At 36.8% G+C, this 12,162-nt stretch overlaps 1 protein-coding gene across 1 annotated transcript in view; it reads right to left on the bottom strand.

Moving 5' to 3' along the window:
- The window catches only part of LOC138329579 (adenosine deaminase AGSA-like), a 34,288-nt gene that overhangs the window by 18,371 nt on the left and 3,755 nt on the right, over nucleotides 1-12,162 (bottom strand). The window contains exons 2-3 of the mRNA XM_069276663.1: nucleotides 10,389-10,535; nucleotides 5,402-5,468 (exon numbers count right to left, since the gene is read on the bottom strand). Of these exons, the coding sequence (XP_069132764.1) occupies nucleotides 5,402-5,468; nucleotides 10,389-10,535 (214 nt within the window). The remainder of the gene's footprint in view (nucleotides 1-5,401; nucleotides 5,469-10,388; nucleotides 10,536-12,162) is intronic.

The raw sequence follows: 12,162 nt of genomic DNA, 5'->3' as shown, positions 1-12,162 counted from the left end.
AGTGTACAAAATGTAATCAGATATGGGGTGTGTACTTACAAAATGTAAGATGTAGTGTACAAAATGTAATCAGATATGGGGTGTGTACTTACAAAATGTAAGATGAAGTGTACAAAATGTAATCAGATATGGGGTGTGTACTTACAAAATGTAAGATGTAGTGTACAAAATGTAATCATATATGGGGTGTGTACTTACAAAATGTAAGATGTAGTGTACAAAATGTAATCAGATATGGGGTGTGTACTTACAAAATGTATGATGTAGTGTAATCAGATATGGGGTGTGTGTACTTACAAAATGTATGATGTAGTGTACAAAATGTAATCAGATATGGGGTGTGTACTTACAAAATGTAAGATGAAGTGTACAAAATGTAATCAGATATGGGGTGTGTACTTACAAAATGTAAGATGTAGTGTACAAAATGTAATCATATATGGGAAGTGTACTTACAAAATGTATGATGTAGTGTACAAAATGTAATCAGATATGGGGTGTGTACTTACAAAATGTAAGATGTAGTGTACAAAATGTAATCAGATATGGGGTGTGTACTTACAAAATGTAAGATGTAGTGTACAAAATGTAATCAGATATGGGGTGTGTACTTACAAAATGTATGATGTAGTGTACAAAATGTAATCAGATATGGGGTGTGTACTTACAAAATGTATGATGTAGTGTAATATGTAATCAATATGGGGTGTGTACTTACAAAATGTATGATGTAGTGTACAAAATGTAATCATATATGGGGTGTGTGTACTTACAAAATGTAAGATGTAGTGTACAAAATGTAATCATATATCGGGTGTGTACTTACAAAATGTAAGATGTAGTGTACAAAATGTAATCAGATATGGGGTGTGTACTTACAAAATGTAAGATGTAGTGTACAAAAATGTAATCATATATGGGTGTGTACTTACAAAATGTAAGATGTAGTGTACAAAATGTAATCATATATGGGGTGTGTACTTACAAAATGTAAGATGTAGTGTACAAAATGTAATCAGATATGGGGTGTGTACTTACAAAATGTAAGATGTAGTGTACAAAATGTAATCAGATATGGGGTGTGTACTTACAAAATGTAAGATGTAGTGTACAAAATGTAATCATATATGGGGTGTGTACTTACAAAATGTAAGATGTAGTGTACAAAAATGTAATCAGATATGGGGTGTGTACTTACAAAATGTATGATGTAGTGTAAATGATATGGGTGTGTACTTACAAAATGTATGATGTAGTGTGTAATCAGATATGGGGTGTGTACTTACAAAATGTAAGATGTAGTGTACAAAATGTAATCATATATGGGAAGTGTACTTACAAAATGTATGATGTAGTGTACAAAATGTAATCAGATATGGGGTGTGTACTTACAAAATGTATGATGTAGTGTAATCAGATATGGGGTGTGTACTTACAAAATGTATGATGTAGTGTAATCAGATATGGGGTGTGTACTTACAAAATGTATGATGTAGTGTACAAAATGTAATCAGATATGGGGTGTGTACTTACAAAATGTAAGATGTAGTGTACAAAATGTAATCATATATCGGGTGTGTACTTACAAAATGTAAGATGTAGTGTACAAAATGTAATCAGATATGGGGTGTGTACTTACAAAATGTAAGATGTAGTGTACAAAATGTAATCAGATATGGGGTGTGTACTTACAAAATGTAAGATGTAGTGTACAAAATGTAATCATATATGGGAAGTGTACTTACAAAATGTAAGATGTAGTGTACAAATGTAACTGGGGACAAATGTTGTAGTGTACAAAATGTAATCATATATATGGTGTGTACTTACAAAATGTAAGATGTAGTGTACAAAATGTAATCATATATGGGTGTGTACTTACAAAATGTATGATGATGTATAGTGTACAAAATGTAAGATGTGTTATGGGTGTGTACTTACAAAATGTAAGATGTAGTGTACAAAATGTAATCAGATATATGGGTGTGTGTACTTACAAAATGTAAGATGTAGTGTACAAAATGTAATCAATATGGGGTGTGTACTTACAAAATGTAAGATGTAGTGTACAAAATGTAATCAGATATGGGTGTGTGTACTTACAAAATGTAAGATGTAGTGTACAAAATGTAATCAGATATGGGGTGTGTACTTACAAAATGTAAGATGAAGTGTACAAAATGTAATCAGATATGGGGTGTGTACTTACAAAATGTAAGATGTAGTGTACAAAATGTAGTATACAAAATGTAATCATATATGGGGTGTGTACTTACAAAATGTAAGATGTAGTGTACAAAATGTAATCATATATGGGGTGTGTACTTACAAAATGTAAGATGTAGTGTACAAAATGTAATCAGATATGGGGTGTGTACTTACAAAATGTAAGATGTAGTGTACAAAATGTAATCAGATATGGGGTGTGTACTTACAAAATGTAAGATGTAGTGTACAAAATGTAATCATATATGGGAAGTGTGTACTTACAAAATGTAAGATGTAGTGTACAAAATGTAATCAGATATGGGGTGTGTACTTACAAAATGTAAGATGTAGTGTACAAAATGTAATCAGATATGGGGTGTGTACTTACAAAATGTAAGATGAAGTGTACAAAATGTAATCAGATATGGGGTGTGTACTTACAAAATGTAAGATGTAGTGTACAAAATGTAATCAGATATGGGGTGTGTACTTACAAAATGTAAGATGTAGTGTACAAATGTAATCAATATGTACTTACAAAATGTATGATAATCAGATATGGGGTGTGTACTTACAAAATGTAAGATGTAGTGTACAAAATGTAATCAGATATGGGGTGTGTACTTACAAAATGTAAGATGTAGTGTACAAAATGTAATCAGATATGGGGTGTGTACTTACAAAATGTAAGATGTAGTGTACAAAATGTAATCAGATATGGGGTGTGTACTTACAAAATGTAAGATGAGTGTACAAAATGTAATCAGATATGGGGTGTGTGTACTTACAAAATGTAAGATGAAGTGTACAAAATGTAATCAGATATGGGGTGTGTACTTACAAAATGTAAGATGTAGTGTACAAAAATGTAATCAGATATGGGAAGTGTACTTACAAAATGTAAGATGTAGTGTACAAAATGTAATCATATATGGGGTGTGTACTTACAAAATGTAAGATGAAGTGTACAAAATGTAATCAGATATGGGGTGTGTACTTACAAAATGTAAGATGTAGTGTACAAAATGTAATCAGATATGGGGTGTGTACTTACAAAATGTAAGATGTAGTGTACAAAATGTAATCAGATATGGGGTGTGTGTACTTACAAAATGTAAGATGTAGTGTACAAAATGTAATCAGATATGGGGTGTGTACTTACAAAATGTAAGATGTAGTGTACAAAAATGTAATCATATATGGGGTGTGTACTTACAAAATGTAAGATGTAGTGTACAAAATGTAATCAGATATGGGGTGTGTACTTACAAAATGTAAGATGAAGTGTACAAAATGTAATCAGATATGGGGTGTGTACTTACAAAATGTAAGATGTAGTGTACAAAATGTAATCATATATGGGGTGTGTACTTACAAAATGTAAGATGTAGTGTACAAAATGTAAGCAGATATGGGGTGTGTACTTACAAAATGTAAGATGTAGTGTACAAAATGTAAGCAGATATGGGGTGTGTACTTACAAAATGTATGATGTAGTGTACAAAATGTAATCATATATGGGGTGTGTACTTACAAAATGTAAGATGTAGTGTACAAAATGTAAGCAGATATGGGGTGTGTACTTACAAAATGTAAGATGTAGTGTACAAAATGTATCAGATATGGGGTGTGTACTTACAAAATGTATGATGTAGTGTAATCAGATATGGGGTGTGTACTTACAAAATGTGATGATGTAGTGTAATCAGATATGGGGTGTGTACTTACAAAATGTAAGATGTAGTGTAATCATATATAGGGGTGTGTACTTACAAAATGTATGATGTAGTGTAATCAGATAGGGGGTATGTACTTACAAAATGTAAGATGTAGTGTACAAAATGTAAGCAGATATTGGGTGTGTACTTACAAAATGTAAGATGTAGTGTACAAAATGTAATCAGATATGGGGTGTGTACTTACAAAATGTATGATGTAGTGTAATCAGATATGGGGTGTGTACTTACAAAATGTATGATGTAGTGTAATCAGATATGGGGTGTGTACTTACAAAATGTATGATGTAGTGTAATCAGATATGGGGTGTGTACTTACAAAATGTATGATGTAGTGTAATCAGATATGGGGTGTGTACTTACAAAATGTATGATGTAGTGTAATCAGATATGGGGTGTGTACTTACAAAATGTATGATGTAGTGTAATCAGATATGGGGTGTGTACTTACAAAATGTATGATGTAGTGTAATCAGATATGGGGTGTGTACTTACAAAATGTATGATGTAGTGTAATCAGATATGGGGTGTGTACTTACAAAATGTATGATGTAGTGTAATCAGATATGGGGTGTGTACTTACAAAATGTATGATGTAGTGTAATCAGATATGGGGTGTGTACTTACAAAATGTATGATGTAGTGTAATCAGATATGGGGTGTGTACTTACAAAATGTATGATGTAGTGTAATCGGATATGGGGTGTGTACTTACAAAATGTATGATGTAGTGTAATCAGATATGGGGTGTGTACTTACAAAATGTATGATGTAGTGTAATCAGATATGGGGTGTGTACTTACAAAATGTATGATGTAGTGTAATCGGATATGGGGTGTGTACTTACAAAATGTATGATGTAGTGTAATCAGATATGGGGTGTGTACTTACAAAATGTATGATGTAGTGTAATCAGATATGGGGTGTGTACTTACAAAATGTATGATGTAGTGTAATCAGATATGGGGTGTGTACTTACAAAATGTATGATGTAGTGTAATCAGATATGGGGTGTGTACTTACAAAATGTATGATGTAGTGTATCGTATGGGTGTGTACTTACAAAATGTATGATGTAGTGTAATCGATATGGGGTGTGTACTTACAAAATGTATGATGTAGTGTAATCAGATATGGGGTGTGTACTTACAAAATGTATGATGTAGTGTAATCGATATGGGGTGTGTACTTACAAATGTATGATGTAGTGTAATCGGGGGTGTGTACTTACAAAATGTATGATGTAGTGTAATCTATGAGGTGTGTACTTACAAAATGTATGATGTAGTGTAATATGGATATGAGGTAGGTAGGTGTGTACTTACAAAATGTATGATGTAGTGTAATCAGATATGGGGTGTGTACTTACAAAATGTATGATGTAGTGTAATCAGATATGGGGTGTGTACTTACAAAATGTATGATGTAGTGTAATCGGATATGGGGTGTGTACTTACATGTTATCAAACTGTTCCTGATTGGCAGCATTTTTACGCTCAGTAGCAATCAATTTCCAGGGGCAAGCTAAATTAGAAACAAGAGAGAATAATTATAAATTGTCTCTTCAAAATTTTTCAGAGAAATGTCTGTACTCACGTTACCACTTCTATAAAATCACTGTTTGAATATTTGAAGAAAAAAAATTGTATTGAGGCAAAATGACTATACGGAGGTTTCGTGATCCTTAACGACCTGGGTAAAGTACAAATTACCATCGATTAGTTCCACCTTCCTGTGATTATGACGTCATGAAACTCAAATAATGACATGATTGTACTTTTACTTCACGAGACAGATCCCTTCAGTACTTTCTGAGAAATAGCGATAACAAACTTTGAATAACAAAATCCAAGATGGCTGTCTGGCGGCCATCTTGTTGACCAATTGGTCTAAAAATGCAATATGCACAACTAGGTCCCTAGGGGAACCTACATATGAAATTTGAGACAGATCCCTTCAGTACTATTTGAGAAATAGTGATAACAAACTTTAACTATCAAAATCCAAGATGGCGGCCATCTTGTCTATCAATTGGTCCAAAAATGCAATATGCACAACTAGGGCCCAAGGGGAACCTACATACCAAAGGACTAGATATGATAATGGCTCTTTTTGGCCCCTAAATCTACCAAATTTTAAATTAAGTATTTAGAAATTAAGTTGCCGCGTTTGAAATATTGAATACACCCCTGATAAAAACTTAATGATGTTTTTGTTGACAGAAAGTATGTTTTTGCTATATAACCATGGTAACTTTGCATAAATTATGCAAATTTGAAAATTTTGTCAATTTTGGCATATATTTTGATAGTTTTTCTTTTAAAAGCAATAGAGCGCATTCTAGAACAAACTTTATATTTTAAGAGAATTAGCAGACTCCAAAAATACATCATTTTGAGAAATATAAAGTTTGTTCTAGAATGCGCTCTATGTTAACTAGATAAAAAAACTGCATAAAAAATGCTAATTTTGATGAAATTTTCACATTTTGCATAATTTATGCATAATAAAATGGTTGCCATGGCAACTAGAACTGCTATATTACCTTATAGCACTATCAAATATGTCCGGTATGTAGTTAATATTTGAAATGCAAGAATAACATCTTAAAATAACAGACTTTGAAAAATAGTGGATTTGGGGGCCATAGATGACCCTTACCATATCTAGTCCTTTGAGAAAGATCCCTTCAGCACTTTTTGAGAAATAGGGATATCAAACATTAACTATCAAAATCCAAGTAGCCGCCTGGCGGCCATCTTGTTTTTCCTTTCAGCCTCAAAATCTGTATGGCACAACTAGGGACCCAGGGTAAACTCCATGTGAAGTTTGAACAAAATCCCTTCAGTAGTTCTCAAGAAATATCGATAACAAACTTCAACTGCCAAAATCAAAGATGGCGGCCATCTTGTTTTTCCGATCAGCCAAAAAATCTGTGTGGCACAAATATGGACCAAGGGGACCCTCCATGTGAAGTTTGAACAAAATCCCTGCAGTGGTTTTTAAGCATTGTTTACGGACGGATGACGGACGACGGACCACGGACGACGGACCATGGACGAAGGGCGATTTGAATAGCCCACCATCTGATGATGGTGGGCTAAAAACATATTAGAAATGCCTCAATTTAATTTCTTGATGTGTATGAGATTGAACAAATGTGTCTTGAATACAAAATTGAAGGAAATCCTTGAAACTGCGATGGATTGTGTTGTCGAAGTTTCACGCATGCGCATTGTTAGGCACTAAAAGTATTCAAAATGGCTGAACAAAGCGTGTGAGAAAAAACAAGAGGCCCAGAGGGCCTGTTTCACTCACCTGGTTTTTGTAATGCCAAGTAATGTTCTTCTTATAGAATCATTGTTTCTTTTCTGAAGGGGGGGGGGGGGTTGCAAAGCCAAAATTTATACAATTATACAAACTCTGTTCGCCTTCCCCCAGGGATGCTTGTGGCTAAATTTGGTTCACTCCATAGAGAACTCTATGACAAGTAGCGTTTTAAAGGATTAACTTCTACTCCCCTTTTGGGCCCCGCTCCTCCTGCCCCCGGGGGAACAGAGTTTGTATAAATTTTTGGCTCTGACCCCCCGGGGTCGCAGCTTCCCCAAAGTATGTTTCTGGCCAAATTTGGTTACATTCCATGCAGAACTCTATGACTAGTAGCGATTTAAAGGATTTACTTCTATTTCCCCTATTGGGCCCCGCCTCTCCTGCCCCCGGGAGGTCAGAGCCAAAAATTTATACAAACTCTGTTCCCCTTCCCCAAAGTATGTTTCTGGCCAAATTTGGTTACATTCCATGCAGAACTCTATAACTAGTAGTGTTTTAAAGGTTTTACCTCTATTTCCCCTATTGGGCCCCACCCCTCCTACCCCCAGGAGGTCAGAGCCAAAATTTGTACATGTTTTTGGTCAAATTTGGTTACATTCCATGCAGAACTTTATGACTAGTAGCGATATAAAGGATTTACTTCTATTTCACCTATTTGGCCCCTCCTCTCCTGCCCCCGTGAGGGGGTCAGAGCCAAATTTATACAAACTCTGTTCCCTTTCCCCCATGGATGTTTCTGGCCAAATTTGGTTACATTCCATGCAGAACTCTATGACTAGTAGCAATTTAAAGGATTTACTTCTATTTCCCCTATTTGGCCCCTCCTCTCCTGCCCCCGGGGGGGTCAGAGCCAAAATTTATACAAACTCTGTTCCCTTTCCCCCATGGATGTTTCTGGCCAAATTTGGTTACATTCCATGCAGACTAGTAGCAATTTAAAGGAAATGTTGACGGACGGACGACGGACTATGCGCCATGACATAAGCTCACTGGCCTTCCGCTAAAAATATATCTGAATCGGCAAAACAAAGAGGAGTAAATTAGAATGGAATCGGTAGCACCCTAGGATATCTCTAGGGAATGATATTCAGAGATGGCATGTAGCAATAGAAGAAACAGAAGCCACATCTCAAGCGGAAATTCCCCGGAACAATTGGGACTCTTGTTGCACGTGGTGAGTTCAATTTAAACACATATGCCAGCGCACATACAGCTGCAGACTAACTACATATATGTTTGGTGTACTAAGCTAGCGAGCGTATGTAAGTAATATGAAGTGTTTTAGATTATATGATATATATAAACAGTGCATCAAACTTCGATTTGTTGTTGTTGTTTTTTAACTAAACATGCCGTGGCAAACTGTCACTGCTATCTGACTTTTTGACATGCTTCCGTTTGTTAATGCAGTCTCATTTTGGAAAAATATACGTCATGTTCTATGTAAAGCTTGACTTCGCTCTATTTTTAGAGGAGAATTTCCTGGTCAAGCTAGGCAACTGACAACCCATATTGTTCAATGTATGCATTGAAAATGATCTGAAGATTATATCTATGTACAGGATAAATTTCATAGTCATTATATTTCATTGGGCGAAATTACCTTTAAAAACACTTATAACTAATTTTGTGAGGTGGAAGTTTTTATATTTTTCATTCATGCGATTATATTAAGCTGTACCCCACTCAATGAAATATAACTTTTATTCATCAAGACACACGGAATATCCTCTATACAAAACAGAAGATCCTAGAAGTGCCCCCACCAAAAAATGATCTATGTCTGACAATTGAGTGCCCTGCAGGTAGGGCGTTAAAATTGTACCTGCTGCCCCTATTGCATGATCGTAAAAGGCGACTAAATTTAGGATATTATCTTTTCTCTTCTTCCTAACTGACTTTATCCTTCCTAATGCCTCCCTTGGCACCGCCTCACTTTTGGCCTTGAGTTGAGCGTTCACCCCTGTGAGGAAGGCTCTGGGTTCTGTCCCCTGGCCGAGACACACCAAAGTCTGTAAAAGTGGCAGTTTCTGCTCCTGCTTAGTGCTCAGCAAAAGGGAGTGGGACGACTGGTTCGACCATTGTCAGTATAATGTGACCGGGTGGGGTGTGTTGCTTGGTGTCTTCGGCGGCATGCTTCAGTGATAAAGCACTATAAAAAGGGCAAAAGTTCCAGTATACAAGAAGACACAACATGAATATACCGCAGTCTCCCGAAACACGCACCTCGCACAACATACACGCAGCGCACCGCATGCATGGGAGGCCGTCCTTACATGACCATAGCTGTTAATAGGACGTTAATCAAACAAACAAACAAACAAACAAACTGACAATTGAAAGAAGGATCATTTCTCTAATTTTCAAACTTTGAGTATCAAACTCCAAGATGGTGGCCTGTGGGCCGTCTTGTTGAACGATCAGTCCCAAAATGCATTAAGCAAATCTATTTGGAGGGTATTTGGAGTCGATACATATGAAATTTGAGTATGAGCCCTTCAGTTCTTTCTCAGAAATAGCAGTAACAACCTTCAACTATCAAAATCCAAGTTGGCAGCCGGTCGTGTTGAAAATGCAATACAATGTTTGCACAAAAGCGGTCCTAAGGACACCAACATATAAAATCCAAGATGGCGGCCAATCAGCCATCTTGTTGACCGATTGGTCTCAAAATGCAATATGCACAACTAGGGCCCTAAGGGGAACCTACATTAGAGACAGATCCCTTCAGTGTATATTCTTTCTGACAAAATAGTGGTAACAATCTTTTCAGTACCAAAATCCAAGATAGCAGCTGGAAGGCCATCTATTGTAGTTGACCGATCCATCCCTAAACGCAATATGCACAACTACGACCTTAAGGGAATGAACCTGAAATTTGAGACGGATCCCTTCAATACTTTTTCAGAAATAGCGATAACAAACTTTAACTCTCAAAATCCAAGATGGCTGCCTGGAGGCCATCTTGTTGACCAATCAGTCCCAAAATGCACAACAAAAGCCCTAATGGAACCTATGTACGTATGAAATTTGAGAAAGATCCCTTTTTTATCCTTTTTATAAATTAAAATAAAGTTCTAAACTTACATCTCTCAATCTTCTTTTTCTACCTACCTGGGTTTGAGGGAGGAGTTTGGAAGAAATGGTACTGTATATGATTGTCCTTATCTGTACACATATAGCAGTAATCCATATAGGTAACATTCTTCACAAGCCACATGATATCTGCCATGGAACAGTCATGGAGATGGAGGGCTCCACCTACAATAGAAAACGTATCAATAATGAAACAGTCACAAAGATATAGGGCGCCACCTACAATAGACAACAAGTCTATCATGGAACAGTCATGGAGATAGAGTGCGCCACCTACAATAGACAACATGTCAATCATGGAACAGTCACAGAGATAGAGGGCGCTACCTACAATAGACAACATGTCAATCTAGACTGGTTCCCTTCCCTTAGTTCTCTACTCTCCGCCAGGCTGCGCTCCGCTCACTAGGGACCGGTAGCGGGTAACCATGATGATTTTTTTGATTGGTCAATCTACATATCCGGTTCGCTGGTATCACTTTTTTTAGACGTGGGAAACCCCTTTACGCACGAAGCGACGGATCTTAACGTAAAGAATAAATAATTTATTTGAACGATATATAAACAAAATTAAATAAGATCTTAAGTTTTGAAATCATTTCGTGCTAACAGAGTTTAGTGTGTTCATAGGAACGACGTTAATGACGTTATTTTCTCTTAACGGAAGTAGCCGTCTCCATGATGACATATCATGCGCAGAAATGATGCGCACTACTCTGGAGTTGGAATTCTCACTCAAGATGGCTACTCGCTACCGGTCCTCAATGAAGCGTACGCAAGGGAGGTAACTGAGGCGGGAACCAGTCTACTATCAATCATGGAACAGTTATGGAGATAGAGGGCGCCATCTACAATAGACAACATGTTAATCATGAAACAGTTACAGAGATATAGGGCGCCACCTACAATAGACAACATGTCAATCATGGAATAGTCATGGAGATAGAGGGCGCTACCTACAATAGACAACATGTCTATCATGGAAGAGTAACAAAGCTAAAAGGCGCCATGGAACAGTCATGGAGATAGAGAGCACCACCTATAATAGACAACATGTCAATCATGGAACTGTCACAAAGATAAAGGGCGCCACCTACAATAGACAACATGTCAATCATAGAACAGTCATGGAGATAGAGGGCGCCACCTACAGTAGACAACATGTCAATCAAGGAACAAGTACAGAGATAGAGGGTGCCAATTACAATAGACAATGTGTCAATCATGAAACAGTCACAGAGATAGAGGGCGCCACCTACAATAGACAAGATGTCAATCATAGAACAGTCATGGAGATAGAGGGCGCCACCTACAGTAGACAACATGTCAATCAAGGAACAAGTACAGAGATAGAGGGTGCCAATTACAATAGACAATGTGTCAATCATGAAACAGTCACAGAGATAGAGGGCGCCACCTAAAACAGACAACATTTCAATCATGGAAAAGTCGTGGAGATAGAGAGCACCACCTACAATAAACAATGTGTCAATCGTGGAACAGTCACAGAGATAGAGGGCACCACCTACAATAGACAACATGTCAGTCATGGAGTAGTTGTGGAGATAGAGGGCGCCACCTACAATAGACAACATGTCAATCATGGAATAGTCATTGAGATAGAGGGCGCCACCTACAATAGACAACATGTCAATCATGGAACAGTCATGGAGATAGAGGGCGCCACCTACAATAGACAACATGTCAATCATGGAACAGTCATGGAGATAGAGGGCGCCACCTACAATAGACAACATGTCAATCATGGAACAGCTTCAAAGATAAAGGGTGC

This window comes from Argopecten irradians, chromosome 8, assembly GCF_041381155.1.
Source record: "Argopecten irradians isolate NY chromosome 8, Ai_NY, whole genome shotgun sequence".
Classification (NCBI taxonomy): Eukaryota; Metazoa; Mollusca; class Bivalvia; order Pectinida; family Pectinidae; genus Argopecten; species Argopecten irradians.
The sequence above is the reverse complement of the archived record's forward strand: the minus strand, read 5'-3'. Positions and strand labels throughout refer to the sequence as shown.